The following is a 20,399-nucleotide window of genomic DNA, read 5'->3' as shown; positions in this document are numbered from 1 at the left end:
CAGCCAGGCCTGGACTGCTTGTCATTACTTCTTATGGCCAAGGCAGACTGGCTGGCCTGAGGTTGGCAGAGTTGTTCCGGCTGAAAACTACCCACAGGAAGGCAGACACAGACACCGGCCTGCAGGGGTTCCTTCTGATCCTAAACCACAGAGCAGCCATCTTTATGACTTTCCAATTTTTATTAAAGAACTGGATTTAAGATATAGAAGAAATGCATTTCCCAACTCTGCCTTTTCCATCTCCCTTAAAAGACACGGCTGCTTTCTGGAAAACTCAAAATTTAAATTTAAGAATACCACCATCACCACCTCACACACAAAAACGCTCCACTGACCTCGGCCAGCTTCTGCCTCAACTGCACAAAAAGACCACACGGTATGCTACATTGTTTCGGAAGATGTTTACCTTTGGGGGACGTTTATTCCATGGCATTGAAGACTTTTTCACTAATACTGCTACGAAGAACCCTCCAGTGTTTTGATGATGTGGTAATATCCTAAGACTGAAAAAAAAAAAAAAAAAAACCCACACAATTTACTCTTTTTAACTGATCCTAAGTACATTCTTTTGCTGTAAATATTCACCCAACCCTCACTGACAGAATCATCAATGTGTAATGTGTAAAAAGTTAACGTTGTGGCCAAAGTATTACCTAATTAAGTTCAAGCCATTTATTTTTGTTATTTACAAATGCTCAACGCCTGCAGCTCAGGCCCTGAGAACCTTACTTGCTGAAAAGTTCACATATGAGGGGTCGGCCATGGGTGCAGCCCAGACCACGCAGGACACGCCAGAGGTCCCACCTCCCCACAAGCTCACCACCGCTCTAGGTGCATCGCCTGTGACTTCTCGGGGTCCTTTGGGGGGAACATGGTAGGCCGAATTTGGGTGTGTCTGCTGTGCGGAACATCAGCCCACGCTGCAAACCACTGCCCATCCTTCGTCATCACCTGCAGAACGAGAGGGCGGGATTCTAGATTACCAGCCGCACCTAATAATAGGAAAAGTCAGAGTGGGCAATTCTCATTTCTCTCCCAAGCGAGGACTGTTTGCAAAGATAAAAATGAGACAACCTTTTATTCCATGGAACAGGACAATCATTCTGTAAAGCAGCATTTTCACTTTCCATGTGGGTTTTTTTTTCTTTTTTAAAACAAGCCTCAGATTGTTCCTCGTTTAAAACTGAAAACCGAATTGCTTCATATTGGAAACAAGGCCTGAATTCCAGCCAGTTCAAAGAAAAAAAGCAAAACTATACTTATGGGGATGAGAATAAACAAAGCTGCCTTCTAACTGCAGAACAAAGACAGGAGATCTTTTCCAGTGCCAGAGAGAAATATTTGTGTAATCATACCATCTGTCATTAAACATAATTTTGAAATTGGTTCTAAGCTGCATAACCAAATGTACTATTTATCCAAGTTACCCAACTGTGGGTGCTTTAAAACATCCACAAGTCTAACAGGTCTATCAAGTTGATCTGCCCTCCTGAGTCAGAGTCCTTGCAGAAAGACTACCTTCCACTGTGTGAGTCCAGGCATCCACTTTAGTCCTGGCAACTCAGAGGACACATCAGCAAGTTCCAAGGCACCTATGTATTAAACAAAAAACAAAACAAAAACTCACATTATGCCCAATGAAAGAAACTAATTATAAAAGATCACATATTGTATGATCCCATTTACAGGGAATGTCCAGGGAGGGCAGATCCACACAGGCAGAGAGCAGATTAGTGGTTCCTGCGGCGGGCGGGGGTGGGAACAGGGAGTGACTGCAAATGAGCTCTTCTCGAAAATGCAGTGAAGTCACTACAGAGCACTGAACTGCACGCTCAGAACAAGTGAATGTTACGTGCGTAAATGACAGCACAGCAAAGCTGCTGCAGTAGGGAGCTGCAGAGTCCACACCACGTCCGAGACAAAGTCCACAGCAACAAGAGAAGCCACCGCAGTGATAAGCCCACGCACCACAATGAAGAGTAGCCCCCGCTCGCCACAACTAGAGAAAGCCCGCGCGCAGCAACAAAGACCCAACGCAGCCAAAAATAAATAAATACATTTATAAAAAGAAAAGAAGAACACTGTGTCTACAGAAGCACTACTACCAGAAGCTGTACGTTAGGGCCATTACAGGAAACCTCTCAAATGAACTACCGTCCACAGACCACAGACAGAGCAGACGGTCTCAGGAAGAGGAAAATCCAACAGAAGCCCCATGGAAGCTATGAAAAATGCAGGCAATCATGAAAACAGAGCGAAAGAATCCCCGAGGTGGAGGTCCAACAGTAAGAAACCTTTGACAAAAGCATCATACTGACCTCCACTAGTACATCCAAATATTCTGGCTTTTAAAAGCAAACACTAAATAATAGGGCAAGTGTACGAAAACTGGTTTTCTCAATCAAACACTGCCCTGGGCTCAGCAGTGACTTTCTGTCAGCATTTGGGTCAGAAGCTGCCAACGCTGGCCCAGCGCGTGTAGACTGAATGCGTATCGGCCACCTTCCCCCAGCTGAGTCTGAGGACTTCCAGGTGGGGACCACAGCCTCTCCAGTCGAAATCCCCAGCAACTGCAGAGTACAAGGCCCGGCCAAGGCCTACTGTCTGATGAAGCCACGTCCACACATGACGCCTCTACATGACGTCTACACATGACGGAGGATGGAGATGAGACATATACAGTGTGGTCTGTAGCAACCACGTGCAGAGATGGCTGTGAGAGCAAAACCGAGACTGCAAACCCACCTGCCTGGTTAGAAAGTAATTACATAATAGGACACTAAGAGTTAAATTTACTATCAAATTACATCACCCACAGCTCTCCTCTTCACATGCCTTTCAAAATAAAGTACCATCAAAAATGTAGAGCTCATAACCATGCAAGAAACACTGTTCAGAAATCACATCTTTATGTAAGTATAGCAAAACAAAATAAACACAACATAGTAAATTCAGGTCGAAAAGACCCCAAAGGTGCAAACAATCAGAGGGCTGACCACATAGCACAGAGATCACTCGGCCACTAAGAATGTAACGGAAGCCTAGACGGTCTTGGATACTGCCTCAGGAAATGCACACCTGTTTCAACATCTGCTTTCAACTTGCTTCATACATAAGTAGAAAACTCGGTAGCATTCTATTCTGGAAATGTAGTTAGTTTGAAATCTCCAATTATTTCTGTTAAGGAGAAACTGACGGAAAGGTTAACATTTCAGCAAAAACATGATGAAATGTTCTTACAACCTACGCTGGTCCCTCAGTATAAAACAGTGTGATAAGACCTCACACACATTAGGATGGTTACTATCAAAAAACAAAACAAAAAAACCACCACAACAAAAAAGATCAGAAAATAACAAGTGCAGGCGAGGCTGTGGAGAAATTGGAACCCTTGTGCGCTGTTGGTGGGAATGTAAAACGGTGCAGCTGCTGTGGAGAACAGTATGGTGGGTCCTTAAAAATAAACACAGAATTACCATCTGGTGCAGCAATTCCACTTGTGTGTACGCACATAAGAACTGAAGGCAGGGTCTAAGAGAGTTATTGGTACAGCCATGTTCAAAGCAGCATTTATTCACAACAGCTAAAATGCAGAAGCAAAACCAAGTGTCCATCAACAGATTAATGGATAAACAAAATATGGTCTAAACATACAATGGAATATTTTCAGCCTTAAAAAGGAAGGGGGCTTCCCTGGTGGCGCAGTGGTTGAGAGTCCGCCTGCCGATGCAGGGGACACGGGTTCGTGCCCCGGTCCGGGAAGATCCCACATGCCGCGGAGCGGCTGGGCCCGTGAGCCATGGCCGCTGAGCCTGCGCGTCCAGAGCCTGTGCTCCGCAGTGGGAGAGGCCACAACAGTGAGAGGCCCGCGTACCGCAAAAAAAAAAAAAAAAAAAAAAAAAAAAAAACAAAAAGGAAGGAAATTCTGATATATTATGTAACATGGGTAAACTTTGAGGACATTATCCGAAAAGAGGTAAGCCAGTCAGTCACAAAACAATACTGTAATGATTTCAGTCAAAGGAGATATCTAGAGTGGTCAAAGTCACAGAGACAGAAAAATAATGGGGGGTGGGCGGGCAGAGGGGATACTGGGGAGTTGTTTAATGGGTCCAGAATTTCAGTTTAGCAAGGTGAAGAGCTCTGGAAATTGGCTACACAATAATGTGAATGTAGTTAACACTATCAAACTATATATTTTTAAATAGTTAAGATGGTACATTTTTAAGTTATGTAAGTTTTACCACAATTTTTTAAAAAATGCAGCAGTGTGGTAAGGATCTGACATAACCTTTCAAACTTAGAGAAACAAAATGGGCAAACTGCATAATCCACGAAACACAACAAACCCATTATATAAGCATGTTTTTAATCAGGGATACCTCATTTTAGGGTTTATAGGCTAATCACACAAGCAAATGTAGAAAAAGCCTACAGAAAAATACACTATAGCAATAAAGGTTTTGAAAAGTACATACTCTTATTGAAAGATCATCACGCACTTACCTTCACTCTTTTCTAGTAAAGATGCTATGACTGCTTCATCTTCAATGGGGTTTAGTGAACACGTGGAATACACCATCCTGCCGCCTTCCACTAGCTGCTCAGCGCCGCGAGTTGCAATCCGCAGCTGTAAACTAAGGGCCGGAGACTAGGTTACCCTATGTGCCGAGCACATCCGCATGGCACATACGTCAGAGGCACTGACTGTAGCACATATTCATTACAAATTTTATGACAGACATAATAAAACATAAAATACTCTATGTAAGATGAGCAACTCCTATATAAAGAAAAAAATAACAACAAAAATTTTAAGATTTTTAAGCGAAGTTAGATTAACCCTATATAAGATGTTCCCTGTTTATCTAAAAAGCACCTATTTATAGATGTTGTTACTATATGTTGTTACTACAATGTTGATACTGTTGTTAACCTTTCCCAACATGCCAACAAGCAAAGCATAAAGCTGATTAACAAATGAATTTAATATACTACTAGCTAAATTTCACTATTAAAAAGTCTCCATACTTATACAAATATTTGCTTTTTCTTTCCATGAGCAGTTTGTATCTCTTAGTACATTATAACCCCAATTGCCTGTTTCACAAAAACAGTAGTAAGTTTTTAATAGAGAAACAAAATTTCCTGAAGTTATTTATGGTAAATATTCATTAGTACCCTCCAGATCACCCATAGTTCTATATTTGTATAATTTTAATGTTAAGTGAAAAAAAGAAAGCAAAGCTCTGTAGACAGTAAAATCAAAACAGCTATTTTAAAAATCCCTCTGCACAGAAAAACACTATAATATACCAGGCAAGACAGAAATTATCTTTGAGTTATAAGAGTTTCTCTTTCCTTTCACTTCTAAGAACTTTCCAAATTTTCTTTAAAGACAACCAAAACATATATCTGAGAGGTCAAAATGTTAAGCAAAATAATTCAACACAAAAGAACTGAAAACAGAGAGGAGAAATATTAGTAAGAAATGGTCATTTCACGGAAAACACATGTCTGAAATGTTACAGGAAACTTTTATAGAAGGCATTCTCAATAAATGTATACCTGAAATGTATACAATCTTCAGTTTCCTACTCTCGAGAGGTTTCAAAAACAACTACTTCTGACAAATAAGCAAACCCGCGTGAAGGCGGCCATTAGCACTCTGAGGATTACAGTCAGTCAGCTGAAGCTCTGGGTGCCCAGGTAATTCAACCATAAACCTTCACTAATCTCTTAGTCACACAGGGCTACCAATTACACGGTTTATTTACCCATGCAGCTGCAAGCTGTTTAAGGTGCTCCACTTTTTCCAGACGTCAATGTTTTTCCTCATAGTGCCATCTCCACTGCAAAGAAAGATACTTAAGAACTTAAAACTCTGTACCGGTTAGATGATCACAGCTCAACAAATATGTCATATTCGAGTTAAATTACAAAACAGGTATCATTATTATTATTATAAACACCAATTAGAAAACAATCTAAATTCTCACAAGCTACAATAAACTTTCTATTTTTGTTTTGGGGACACTCTAGTAGAGTAAACTAATTGCACTTCCATTTCAATGCAATAAGGAAACAAAGATTTGAAAAGAACACCTCTCTCAACAAAGAGATAGTAATTTGTTTCCATTTGAGAAAAAATACTATAGCAAAACTAATCTTCAGGGCTTCCCTGGTGGTGCAGTGGTTGAGAGTCCCCCTGCCGATGCAGAAGACACGGGTTCGTGCCCCGGTCTGGGAAGATCCCACATGCCGCGGAGCGGCTGGGCCCGTGAGCCATGGCCGTTGAGCCTGCGCGTCCGGAGCCTGTGCTCCGCAACGGGAGAGGCCACAACAGTGAGAGCCCCGCGTACCGCAAAACAAAACCAAACAAAACAAAAAATTAATTTCAGACCTAGGACACAGAACCTTTTGATCCTGCTATTTAGAAAAGAAACTTGGCTAATCAACAGTAACATTTTAATCAGAATCACAAGAATAATGATAAACTTATACTCATAAAGGATTTCCACAGCAAATTCAATTAAGCCAATTTAATTTCTTTACCAAGATTTTTCTATATATCACACTTAAACATTTTTTAATTTCTGCTTTTACTTAATGGAAATCATTTACATGTAAATTCCATAATACAGAGTTGATCAATCAATCTTTCTGTCCATGTCGAATTTCATCTACTCAGAATTTGAGTAATTCCTGTGTCTGCTGGCTTTCTCTGTAAAACTTAATTTTCCTTGATGGTCTAGTCACATGTCCTTGAGGTGAAGGGTCTGCAGGATGGAAACGTCCTATACGATATAACTGCTTTCAAATGACATCCCTTGCGTGTATGGTGGTGGCTTAAATTCTAATTCCCTCAGCTTCCAACTCAGAGCTCATGAGGTCACGTCTTTCTCACAGTATGATGTTTGTGATCGCAAGAACACAGGGGTGGGAAAAATCAGTTTTTCTGATCCAAAGGAAAACTAAAAAGCTGCAATCTAGAAAGAAAGGAACGTAGCTCATGACCTATTTCAATTTTGTGAAGGAGAATTCTTTCGGTATTTGACAGGCAGTCACACTCAGTGCTGAGTTCTGCCACCAGCAGTAATCTGCCCCTTGTTTAAATAAGACAGGATTTAATTCCGATGTGTCATATTTAAACACTGTGTTTAGTGCTAACAAAGTTCTGTGGCAGCGTCTGTACTAAACTTTGTTGAGACAAAGTTTGTACTTTGTCTCAACAAAGTCATGTGTTCAGAAGGTATTAAACATGTGTGACACCAGTGCCTATGTCACTGCCTCCAGGAAATTAACAGACGTTTTAAGTTTGATTCTCTTCTTTTTGGAAAAACTCAGTTATTCAGCTATGCCATGAAATTCTTTTAAAGGTAAACTCTAAAAATCTATAATTTATTTGTAAAACTTGAAGAAAGGCATGTGTACAAATACACATGAGTTTCCCAAAGGTTGGAACCCCTGAGTTTCACTGTGCTACATAAGATTCACCACAGAAGCCCAATGTGATCACGTATTATCCTATGACAAGTATCCTACATACTCACCGAAGTAAGCACAAGCAAATCGCTCCCGGCACTAACATCCTGAAATGCCTGTTAACGAGGCTTTATGATGACACTGCTTGCCTCTCAGGTATCTTCTTCGTGTCCCTTTTCAAGATGATCAAAACCACCCCCTTTCTGATCTCTTCATTCTGTTTATCACTAAAATTGAGTTTCTGGCTTCTGATTTACGCTCACAGTGTCTCTCTCTTCAAACCAGTTGCCACGAGATGGACACCTGCAATTGCAGGCGCACCGTGCGCAGATTCACTTCAGACTATACCTGATTTGATTTTGAGTGGACTCTGGGCTTTCCGGCCTCTTTATCGTACCTGCAAGGGACGTCACATAAGATGCGGTCATAGAAGAGGATCTCCTTCTTCCCGTTCACATCCATCTGGAGCCGAGGGATGCAAGAGGCATCGTGGTTGACCACCATGATGCAGGGACTGCTCAGCCGCTTGGCCTGATGCACAAGCAGGTAACAGCGCTTGTTGTCCACGTCATTCGCGATGACAAACCCCTCTGGGAACGTAAAGCTGTGCGTCAGGTGAAAGGTGGCGTAAGTGGAGCAACTTCCTGAAATGTGTAACCTCTAGGTTGGCAGGTGAGATGGACAACTGAGCAAACCGAAGACCGAGTTTCAGATTTGCTAGAACTAGGGAAGTGGTCCAGAAAAAGGAACCAGGTGGCTCGGCATGGATTTCACAGTCAATTAAAATGTCAAAACTTCAAAATTCATCTGTTCAACAATTATTCACTTTGTACCAATTACTGTGCCAAAAGTAACATTTCCATTATTAACGATTAACTAAAAAGGAGGGTGAGGGGAGGAAGATGTAGAAAACAACGAAATCCCCCAACAAGTGTTTAAAATCGTGCACATGTGCTGGGCCTCCATTCTGGACCCTGCGAATCGTTTCCTGGGGAGGGGCCGAGGCTCCTCAGGGTCAAGTCAACCCGCTCCCTGGGAGGCTCTGACCTTTGCAATCTTACATAATGTCCTCCAAGTTCAAGACAGATGTCCCATTTCGTATGTGATGTCTGGTAATGTCACAGAACTCACCTATTAAATGGCGGTGGGATTTGAACCTGGGGAGTCTGATAGCAGCTCTGGACAACTACATTCTCCTGCCTCTCACATAGGTAGTAAAGAGTCAAAAGGAAACAAAAACCCTAATGTGAGACTGTTACTACTGAAAACTCAAAGGGCAATCTACCTACTATGGCTTTAAAAAGAAACACCACTTGCTTTTATAGAAAATACATGTAGGGGGCTTCCCTGGTGGCACAGTGGTTCAGAGTACACCTGCTGATGCAGGGGACGCGGGTTCGTGCCCCGATCCAGGAGGATCCCACGTGCCGCGGAGCGGCTGGGTCCATGAGCCATGGCCGCTGAGCCTGCGCGTCCGGAGCCTGTGCTCCACAACGGGAGAGGCCACAGCAGTGAGAGGCCCGCGTGCCGCAAAAAAAAAAAGAAAAGAAAAAGAAAATACACGTAATTCTAAAGTAAAGGCCCTCCCCACAATGCACGTGTGGGTCTGAGGACAAGTGACAAGTGTGCACAGCGTCCAGCTCTACTTTCAGAGACACAAAACCCATCGGCCTGATGCCTCCTGTGTTATGCTCTTTTCCTTGTCTACAACCCACCAAAGTAGCACCCCTACCCTTCAAAAACCAGCCCAGTGCATACCTGGGAAAGGCACGCTCATGTCGGCATGCAGCATTTCGATTAGCTGTGTGGTCTTTGATCCAGGTGCTGCGCACATATCTAAAATCTACTGAAAAGCAAGAAAATGTCTGATGTTCTTCTTTTAATAAATCAATCATCCTACATTTAATTTAGAACGACTTAAAACTAGTTTCTCATTTCTATTTCACAACCCAAATACATTTATTTATAGAATGAATCTATAGCATATTATACTGAACTTCCAGGGGCCTAATATTATATGATGTCCCCAAACCACAGAAGGATAAAAATACTTACTCCACAGGGGATAGGAACAAAATGGCACTAGACACCAGTGAAAGCAATACATTTAGGGATGATAAGTAAAGATGCTAAGTGCGAGAAGCAGTATAACAAAATGCTAAAAGGCAGAGCTAGCTGGGTTCAAGTCTCAGCTCAGTCACTGGTGACTAGTTGGTGACTTCAGGCTCCACTTTCCTTTGCCTCCTTCCCCTCATCTGGAAAAAGGGGGACAGTGATAGCATCTACCCTCACAGGGGTATGTGGATAATAAAGTGAATCGATTCACAAAAACAACATAGAACAATCCTCAGCATTCAACAAGTCCTCAATACATGTTCACTAAGATTTTCAACCGATTTAGTCAATCAAGAACACTGAAGATTATCTGAGTAGTAAGTAAAGAAACTGACTTGTAAAAAATTGCAAAAAGAACCTAAAATAAATGTCATTCTCCACTTTACCCAAAGTGAAAAGGAAAACAGAAATGATTAACTATATAAAGAAAAAAAGGTCTCAACAGAACAGAGAGACACAAACACTGATAGTAGCCTACCCACCAGAATTTTCTATTCAATGCACGATACCTTATGGTGAGGGTGAGCATTAAGCAACAGTGGTGGAATCATGCTAACGGCTTCTTGACGACTGATGTTTCCCTTAGAAAATAAAATTTTTTAAAAATCAGCAATGGCATTAAGAAAGGCAGAAAAAAATTAATACTGGGCGTTATTTCCAATGCAACAGGAAAATACCATATAATTATACCAGAACACAAAAGTTAGTACTATCACATAGACAGTAAATAAGACAGATTTTTATACTAGTGGATAAATGGTTGCTACCAAAAGACTAAGTAAGGATGACCATAAATATCAAAACATTAGAATATTAGAAATTCAAGTATAACACGAGCACAGGACAGGACAGAAAGTCCCCGTTAGAAGTTTCATAGCTGAAACTGTAAGTTCTATCTCTTAGTTCTCCTGTTTCCAGAACAGCCCACGCCTGCTTTGTATTCCTGAGAACTGTCCCCATCAACCACTGCCCCCATGTTTCCTGTGGAAGAGAGAGAATAATTAAAACTCCTCACTAAACCAACCATCCTCTAGATCTTCACTCGTGGGTCAGGACATCTGTTAAAATGTACAGCTGTTCAGATTCAGACAAAGTTTCTTAGTGAAATCCAGCACTTGTGTCAATCACAACTCTATTGTAACAGCTTAGGACTAAACACTTAACAAAAAGCCAAAAAAGCATCAGCTACCAGGAGGCTTCTGCTTCTTTACAACCTGGGGCCCCTGTCCTGGAAAGGCCACCCAAGCAGCCATCACTCATCTTACAACCGCGCACCTGACTGTCAGAACCTAAACACAGGCCTCCACTCACACCTGTTCCTTTCACCTCATGGGTTTCCGGCCAGCACTGCATCTGTGAGGACTGAACCATGACTGCCTCGCCAGGGGCACAGATCCCAAGTTCTGGGTTACACCTGTGATTCTGATGAGCCTGCCTTCTGTTTTCACCCGAGTTGTCACCCAGAGCATTCACGTAGGACGAGGATGTCAGGCCCTTGGCTAGACACCCCAGCAGGTGGTCCCTGGATTCATGGACACTCTGCAGTCAACTCTGAACAACCCAGGGAGTACTGCACCCGGCTGACTCCTGATCAAAAATCTGGACTGGTTCCCTACCATACACGCCACCAACACTAAACTCCAGTGTCCTCTACCTTTCAAAGCCGCCAAAACCCAGCTCTTCACGACCTACCGGACTGTGTATCCCTCCATTCCCCACAAACCCTCTGCTCTGCTGAAGTTCGAACCTAAATTGCTCTCTAACGCATCCAAGTAGATTAAAAGCTGAGCCAGAGAACCCCTTCTTGTATGAGCCCGAGCACAGAACTGGGCCCGTGGTGGTGCTCAGCTCTGTTTACTCCTTACCAGGGTGGGGATGGGGGTGGGAAACCAGGCAAGTGGAGCCCAGGTTACCAGGTTACCAAGCTGGACACAGAGCCACAAGAGGGAACAGCTCTACCCTGGACTGAGTAGCTACTAGAACGGAGCGGAGCGAGGTGAACGGTTTCTAAATTGGTTATGGCTTCAAGGCAAGAAACATGGGAAGCACGATAATCCTGTCAGCTGGACACAGAAGCTCCAAATGAAAAAGAAATAAAAACCATCTGGTGACACACAGAGGTTTCCTTGGCTAGTGAAAGGAGATTAGAAAATAAGAAGGGGCAGCTTCTGATTTTAAACGTGAGACTATTAAGAATGCCAAAAAAAGCTGAAAGTAAACTGCAAAGCTCACAACATCCAAATTTTATGTGCCTTCACTCAATCATGCGTTACATGCGGGAACAGCTATTTTGTCGGGGAAGATGTGAGGCTAAAGGTTAGAAGTTCAAGTGACTGAACCGCCATCAGGGAACCTGGGGAGGCTGAGGGGCTGACAGGGCGAAGGCGAGGTCGTTCTATGAGAACCAAAGCTGTCGCATTTAGGTCTTGTTTGTCTGCCTGGCAAAGGCGGGGTAAAACACTTTAATAAAATACACATGGCCGTGAGAGCATATTGCTTTCTCCGCGGGAAAGGCGTGTGGCACGCGCACCTCGGAAGGACGTGAGAGCAGACAGGGCAGCTGCTCCTGAGCGAGGCCCATGGAGCAGGGCGCTGTGCCCCGCCCCCGGCTGCAGCCACCCCAACCCGGAGCGGCCAGAAACAAGGAGCCACGCCGGCATGTGTGACGGTGCCCGCCGGACGTTTCACGATCAGAGGCGCCAAACGAGACAGCAGCCACGTAACTTACCAGAAATTCAGGGGGCGCACACACACTTCAGCGTGTTTTTCTGCCTGCCTCATCCACCTCGGCACTCCCAGAGGCACGTATGGTTAAAATAAAACTACCGGACTGATACTAAGACCCATTTAAATTTGCAAGGAAACCAGCAAATGTAGAGGCATCTACTCACAGATTCAGTTTCGCTAACCAGAAACTGGTGAAACTTTTCCAATTGTGGAGACTTTCTCAAGATTTTTCGACTTAAGTTTGTGTGCCAGGCAAGTTCTTCAGGATACCTGACCGGAAAGAAAGCAAAACATTTATGGGTTATGTTAAAGCGGCCTCTTCACAATTTCTTGCTTATACAGGTCATAAGCCAAAAGAGACACCCAGCTGTGTTCCGGCCGCTCAGTCCCGTCCTCGCGTGACGGCCAGCAGCACCGTGAGAGCTCTGGGACACACGGGTGCACTCTCACTGCGCCCCGCGGCCCCGGCACAGGTGGCCTGGGCGCTCTGAGAGACACACGCACACGACACCACTGAGAAGTTATGGTGATGCGTGTCCACGATCTGATGAAACGGGAGCCTCCCACCCCGCTGTTCTCCACTGTGGTGAACTAACGCGACGGCACGGAGGCCAACAGAGGACATAAGGTGACGAATTACTTAAAATGCAGATCACACAGAATCAAAGTGATGCCGTAGGGCAGGTATTAGAATGTTTGCCAAACGTTTGATTACAATTCTTTTTACTATATTTTTCAATATTTCCGAAACAAGTCAGTTCAATAATGTACTGAAATGTTTTACATACCAAAAAACCTTGGAAATCACCAATGCATTAATTTGAGCTCCTAGGCTGCTACTTATACAGACCTAAGAATGAAGCTTCTCCTGCCATTTCTGGGAATATATTTGAACTGTCTATAAATCACACCACCACTGATTAGGAAGTGTGTGCTTTTTCATCGCAGCTTGCACCTGCCCACCCACTGAGCTCCAACTGCACAGGTCAGTACACGGATAGGACGCATGGGGCCACGCTCAGCATAACGTGGCACTCGGTGACAAATCATACCAAACTCATTGTTAACTCTGAGGTACAATACTGAGCTCAACTTAACAATGCAGGGTCACAATGTTTCCACGTGTCAAACTGCAGCTAAGGTGACAGCCATGAAAACGAAGCTGGAACATATGAAAAACAACACATCTGACTGCTTTGAGACTCTGATTATTTGACAGACACAAACTCAGGCTTAAGATCTGAAGACACTGCTCAACTGTCATGTTATCATGAGATACATGTGAAAAATACTTTCCACCATATAATGAAGATTAAACTGGCTGAATCTGTTCACGGCCACCCTCCAAATGTCCCGGTGCTTTGTTTCTATCTCTTATGCCTGCTTCTCTCTTCAATATTTAACCTGTTTCAAAAATACAGAACCAAAATGCAATCGTACTTATCAGACAATTTCAAAAAGTTTAGCTTTAAATACTCCCTTTGGCCTCACTAGAGGTGAATGGCAGGGATTCACTCAGGTTGGCTCCAGCCGTAGAACTGATGAAAACCTGCTGACCCATTGCTACCTTTGCTGATATCCAAACGTCTACTGGCAACCCCAAATTGTCTGTGACTAATGACAGCACACATGCCAGTTACTACTTTACCAAGCCACCAAACACCACTAATTTGAACGCTGCCTGCCACTATTTATTGTACATTGCTGAAGTTTCATTTTCAAATAGAGACAGCAGTCTCTAGATATAACTTGAGGGAATATTTCCTTATGTGCCTTACAGGTTGAATTTCTAGTAGTTAAAATGTAAATTTACTATTATAAGAATAAAACTCGATTGTAAGTTATTGTACGTTATTATGATTGTGAAAGCCCTTACTCATATGAGAAAAATATTTAAGAACTTTTAGACAGTTAAACACAGACAATTAAAATGAAAAAGTATGTTTCTTATATAGCTTTAGAAACAACTCTTTTGAGCTAACAAATGTTTATGAAAATCTTCACAGATTTCAACATCAAACAATCTTAAAAAACTGTATTTAATTTATAGTTATGTAATTCAAATTTAGCTCCTGAGTCTTTAAAGTCCTATTTTGCAAACTTGTCGTATCTTTTAAGGATAAATTAAAAGCACCACTGTCCCCTTTGTCCCTAAAAAATTCTTAAGAGAAACAGTCTCTAAATATATACAACACCTACGATAAATCATCTTCAACCCAGACATTTAAAAAGAACACAAACAGCATGACAATAAGGTGTGTTCTCAACAACTGACTGTCAAAACAAGGTCTCTTAAAAAATGCTTTAGGATAATTCCTTACAGTTCCTAGTCTATGAAAAGTAAGGATAAAAATGAAATCGGGCTTCCCTGGTGGCGCAGTGGTTGAGAGTCCGCCTGCCGATGCAGGGGACACGGGTTCGTGCCCCGGTGTGGGAGGATCCCACGTGCCGCGGAGCGGCTGGGCCCGTGAGCCATGGCCGCTGAGCCTGCGCGTCCGGAGCCTGTTGCTCCGCCACGGGAGAGGCCTACCGCAAAAAAAAAAAAAAAAAAAAAAAAAAAAAAAAAAAAAATGAAATCTGCTCAAGCTATAAGTCCTATACATAATAAGTCCTATACCTTCTAGAAAACCTGGTTCCCAAAAACGTTTCTCCTATATTATATCCCAGGATGTACCAAAAGGTTAGAAGAATACATGATCTATTTCGGCATTTTGAACAATATAGAAAACCACCAGAAGTATTTTAAGTTTCTGCTTTACTTGCTTACTGATTTATGGGTTTCCCACACTTGACAAGTGAATTTGATTGATTAAATGTTTATACAATAAAACTATCACACAACTTCACTGATAATGGAAGAAGGCTGACTATCAGGAACCCAAATCTTACAACACGCTGCTCACACCCTTCAGCCGTGTTCAGAAAATTAAAGCAAACAGTAACGTGTAGAGAATGCCTGGCTGTTACTGGAGTGACTCGCTTGTGTTCGTCACCCACAGAACACCTGTAGAGCCTTTCCAACAAGTCTGGGAACTGACTGGTCCTGTACCCATACCCCAAATTCAAAAATCGAGAGCGAAAAATAGCCGTTAAATGTTCAATGAGCTGATTAAAGAAAAGTATGACCACAGTTTGCAGAGAACAATAAAAATAGCGAGACTAGGGCTTCCCTGGTGGCGCGGTGGTTGAGAGTCCGCCTGCCGATGTGGGGGACGCGGGTTCGTGCTCCGGTCCTGGAAGATCCCACATGCCGCGGAGCGGCTGGGCCCGTGAGCCATGGCCGCTGAGCCTGTGAGTCTGGAGCCTGTGCTCCGCAACGGGAGAGGCCACAGCAGTGAGAGGTCCACATACCGGAAAATAAATAAATAAATAAAAAATAACAGCGAGACTAATTCCCGTATTTGTTGGAGCTGTGGGGGAAAATCCCACGAGAATAGGTCCAGAGAAAAGGCGCCTCTTTCCCACAGGAGCACGTGCTGAATTTTCACCTCCTCTTACTGCCCAGACCCAGAGGACACTCAGAGACCTTCGCATCCGAAAAGCTGCGCCTCTGAACATAAGGTTGAAGGAATAAAAATGTTTTCAGGTGATTGCAAGAGGTAGCAAATGTAGGCCAGATTATTAGAAATAGGAACGTGCACAAAGAGAACCTTAAACCTGCTTCTGGAAACATCAGATGACCCCTACGTAAGCGCCAGGACATCAATCACATCTCCAAACCTCGGCACGGGAGAGTTAAGTCTACAACCCAGGTCCTCTGAGAGGAAGAGCAGCTCACCACGTGAAGGCTACCTCACTCGGCAACACTGTAGCTACAGCAACTGGAAATACATCTTCCTTGTCCACTGGCCTCAGGACAGCGGACATGCACTGAGTGACCACCAACAGCCACCTAGCACCTGAGTCCTTTTTCTGTCCTCTAACAGTCAAGCTTTTAAACTCTGACTAAAATCGCTTTAACGAAAAAAAACACCATGAAATTTTCTGGCTTAATACTGAAGGTTTAGTTCTGTGTCCCAGAAATGCATTCTATAATGATGACATTTGGTTTTGATCTGATTTTAGCATCTGGCCATTCAGCATTCATTCTAAAGGTGGATGATGTGCACATCTGTGATACAGACACTGAAAATCCGAACGGCCAACAAAAGAATGAAAAGTAAGCAAATCCACAGCCCATGATTAATGAGAACCTGACCTTGGTTTGTGATCACTAAAGGGTATCACAAGGGTAAAAATGAAAGGTAACATCAAATACGTGAAGAGTCAAAGCTTCAAAAGTTGCCAGGAAATGCTGGTTAAATTCAGCTTTTTATAGCAATCATTTAAAATGTGTTGTTGTTGTTGTTTTGTGAGAACTCTCAATACCGCAAAGTTGATCATCTGAAATGTGGAGCTACAGCAATTTAACGACTTTTCTGTTTATAAATTAGTCCAGGGCTTGGCATTGCTATGGCTTGTGCTCAAGTACTCCAGACATTTTACGAGACAGAAGGGTCTGCCTTCACATATCTGAGCCCTGAACTGGACCCTGAGAAATAAGTAAGCCACAGGACACCTATGGGACAGTAAGATTAAAGGGCAGTGAGCAGAGAGGGCAGGAGTGTGCTTGGGAGACACTGGAGACAGCCGACACACAGGACGGCTGAAGCAGCCTTGCTGAGCCTTTGCCAGGTGAAGGGCTATGTTGTGACTTCTAGTCATGTGATTCCTACTCTCTCTTTTTTTTAAAATAAATTTATTTATTTTATTTATTTTATTTTTGGCTGCGTTGGGTCTTCATTGCTGCGTGCGGGCTTTCTCTAGTTGTGGCGAGCAGGGCTATTCTTCGATGTGGTGCGCAGGCTTCTCACTGCGGTGGCTTCTCTTGTTGCAGAGCAGGGGCTCTAGGTGCATGGGCTTCAGCAGTTGTGGCACACAGGCTCAGTAGCTGTGGTTCGCGGGCTCTAGAGCGCAGGCTCAGTAGTTGTGGCACATGGGCTCAGCAGTTGTGGCTTGCAGGCTCTAGAGTGCAGGCTTAGAAGTTGTGGCGCATGGGCTTAGCTGCTCCACAGCATGTGGGATCTTCCCGGACCAGGGCTCGAACCCGTGTCCCCTGCATTGGCAGGTGGATTCTTAACCATTGCGCCACCAGGGAAGCCCCGATTCCTACTCTCTTGTATGACTTTTGGCAGCGTTGAGTAGTCCGAAATGGAGTCACAGTGACCAGTGTGAATCTCCGTGGTGACTGTTCGGAAACGTCTGGTGTTTGGGAACGTCCTCAGAAAGATGTCATGGGAACAGAAGGGGTGACAGATAGAGAAGAGAACCCCAGGTGCATAACTCTTTAAAACACTGAGACAGTGGCTGGAAGGCTCATCATCCCAGGACCTTATGCTCCAAGGCCAAGGAGCTGCTTCAGACAGAGACGCTGCTGGAGGCACTGTCAGATCAGACGGGGACTTCCCGCTTGCTCACACCCCAGGAAAGGGGACCAACGTTCATGCTGAGATGCCCCCTTCGTCACCCCCTTCCTTCCCTCAGGTGCATGATTACCTTCTCTTATGTAGTGTGGTGTGTACAATAAACCGAGCGCTTCACAAACTGAGTATTGGCTCCCCTCCATGTTACCTCCCGTGCCGCGATTCTAACCTGGCCTAACCGCTGGGCCCTGCAACAAAACATTAAGTCTGCAACGCTTCTGACATGAAGACAAGGGGTGTAAATGGAAATGGTGGAAATGGTAACGTCAAGGAAGGTAAGAGGCTAGACTGACTTGGAAAAATTAACTGAAATCAAGACTTCAACACACTATGGCTGCAAATCACATAGGAAAACTTGCACACCGGCGTGAAGTAACAGTGATAAAAAAAAGCACTGGGAGGAACAGGAGAATGCCTGGAAAGTATATCCAGGTTCTTTCAGGCTAACAGCAAATGCACTACCAAGAAATACATTCAAGTGAGAAAGATTAAAACTCCAGAGAAATACCCAACAGGATGAAGCCTCGTTATACCTACCAACTCAGGGGCTGTGGAACTTCAACTTTCTGCCCGTCCACCTCCAGGTCCTCCAGTTCCTTGAAATACTTGTTCTTTAAGCAATGGAGAATCTCTTTTGCATGGCTATTAAAAAGTAAGCAAGTTTCAAATCCATCTGGAAAGCTAATTTAATAAATTTTATCTCTCTGTAAATTCAAGATTATGTTTTAAAACTAAAACCATCGTTGTGTGGAGAGAACACATTCTTTAATTACTGCCTTTTTACTCTATTCTTTCAAAGCTTAACAATCCTCATCATCTGACCACTAAAAGGTGATAAACTAAATACAATACTACTGCGTTCCTTCCCTCCTAAATATTCCTCGAGTTCCAATTTCACTTACAGGTCATTTTCCAAAGGTATAACTGAAACCATACCCTGTAACTTACACACTCAAGGCCCATAGGCAAAACACAGTGATTAACTGAGACCTCTAAGCTTGTTTTGCAGAAGACCAGGGATGTGCAGACATGGAAACAACGTGCTAAAGGCCCCTTCGCGTGGCACAGGCGCGTTTAGGGACTAAAATAACCCACGGTAAACTTTAGACATCACAGGCTGAAAATCCACCACAGGTAACAGACAGACCGCCCCACCCCGAATTTGCACATGTGACCCATAAACAGGCATGAAGGACAGAGAACCTGTAGGGAACTCTTGAAACTCACCCCAGCTTTCCACTCATCATTTCCGAGACCCCTCCTCCTCTTACTGGCCACCTCCAAGATAAATACCCCACTCAACAGCTGACGGGGGAGAGCTGAGCTCCGCCTCCTGTCTCCTTGCTTGGTTGCCCTGCAATAAAGCCTTTTCACTTTCTGCAAAAGCCCCTTGCCTCCGTATTTGGTCTTTGTGCAGCGGGCAATGGGCGCGCACTTGCTCACCTACACGACTACAAAAAAACTTTTTTTTTAAGGAAAGAGAACACTGTACGTTTCACTTAAACTCGGTAATGTCACAAATTTTCATGTGTTCCAAAGGGTGGGCATCCTCAACTCACGAATTCCCTGGAGTCAACCCTTCCTCAGACTGCCTTCTCATTCTGGCCTCCCAACTTGCAATCCCTCCTTTCCCTACGCCGTAGGACACTTAAGCTCCCTCCCCTCAAGGCCTCCAGGGTCTCGAATCCGCACCGCTGACATGCGCTTCTTAGGGGAAAAAATAACACCCGCGTTTTAAACCTTGGGCGTTCTAACCCCAACTTTCCAGGAAATACGAAAAGCATGACCCCCTACCTTTTGTAACCCGTAATTCTTAAAGTGGCCGGGAGAGGCTCCCTGAGCGCTCCCATGAACTGGTCCCACTCGCCTTCGGGCACGATCTTGAGTTCCTGATAGTAGTGCTCGAACAGCTTGTTCTCCTTGACGATCTCGGGGTACCCGCCTTCCCAGCCCTGAGGAATAAGAGGGACGTGTGCCCAGGGCCGGGGAGCCCCCCCTTCGCCGCCCCACAGGCCTGGGGATCGGGGAGGTCCCCGCGGGTCCCCGGCTCCTACCGCCCCACTACGCTTCCCGCCGTCCTCGGCGCCGTCCTCCGCGCTCCCGGGTCGCTGCTGTTGCTGCTGCTGGAGCCGCCGGCCCCGCGACCGCCGCCCCATGGCCCACGCGGCAGTGCACGCCGCCCGCACACAGCGAGCCGCCACCCTCGGCCGCGAGCACTTCCGGGCTGCAGCTCGAGGACCCCGTGGGTCAGCGCCTGCGCCTCTCCCGGACCTGCAGGACCCTTCAGGAAACAAGCCAGAGCGCCGCGACCCGTGCTCCCGGAAAACGACGAGCAGGAGGAGCCGGAGACAGTCCTGAGTGGGAAAGTGGCTCCAGAGGGCAGGCCGAGAGACGCCTACTGGCCGAGGGCCTGGGTTTCCGCGCGGGCTCAGGCGGCGATGCGGACAGCCCGAGGTCACGCATGCGCACCAAGGCGACGGGGGGGGCAGAGCGGGCCCGGAGTGGGCGCGGCTCTAGCTTGTGGGCGGGGCAGGTGGCAGACCCGCCTCCCGCCCAGTCCGCGGCGCGCCCCTTGGACTGGTGAAACAGGCGGGGTCAGCGTACCCACTG

General features: G+C 44.8%; 1 protein-coding gene across 2 annotated transcripts in view; it reads right to left on the bottom strand.

Annotated features, from left to right (window-relative positions):
- Positions 1-20,215, bottom strand: part of NSUN2 (NOP2/Sun RNA methyltransferase 2) — a 29,652-nt gene extending 9,437 nt beyond the window's left edge. The window contains exons 1-12 of one of the 2 annotated variants that reach the window (XM_024752510.1): positions 19,844-20,215; positions 19,584-19,741; positions 18,327-18,431; positions 12,492-12,597; positions 10,110-10,181; positions 9,244-9,328; positions 7,883-8,129; positions 5,778-5,852; positions 4,507-4,637; positions 1,519-1,592; positions 821-951; positions 407-503 (exon numbers count right to left, since the gene is read on the bottom strand). In XM_024752510.1, the coding sequence (XP_024608278.1) occupies positions 407-503; positions 821-951; positions 1,519-1,592; positions 4,507-4,637; positions 5,778-5,852; positions 7,883-8,129; positions 9,244-9,328; positions 10,110-10,181; positions 12,492-12,597; positions 18,327-18,431; positions 19,584-19,741; positions 19,844-19,945 (1,383 nt within the window). In that variant the 5' untranslated portion in view covers positions 19,946-20,215. The remainder of the gene's footprint in view (positions 1-406; positions 504-820; positions 952-1,518; positions 1,593-4,506; positions 4,638-5,777; positions 5,853-7,882; positions 8,130-9,243; positions 9,329-10,109; positions 10,182-12,491; positions 12,598-18,326; positions 18,432-19,583; positions 19,742-19,843) is intronic. The other variant, XM_024752511.1, reaches the window with a different exon arrangement.
- Between the last annotated feature and the right edge of the window lie 184 nt (positions 20,216-20,399).

The sequence above is a fragment of the Neophocaena asiaeorientalis genome, unplaced genomic scaffold (assembly GCF_003031525.2).
Source record: "Neophocaena asiaeorientalis asiaeorientalis breed wild unplaced genomic scaffold, Neophocaena_asiaeorientalis_V1.1 scaffold52, whole genome shotgun sequence".
In the NCBI taxonomy this organism is placed as follows: Eukaryota; Metazoa; Chordata; class Mammalia; order Artiodactyla; family Phocoenidae; genus Neophocaena; species Neophocaena asiaeorientalis.
Note: the sequence above shows the minus strand (reverse complement) of the source record. Positions and strands in the feature narration are given on the sequence as shown.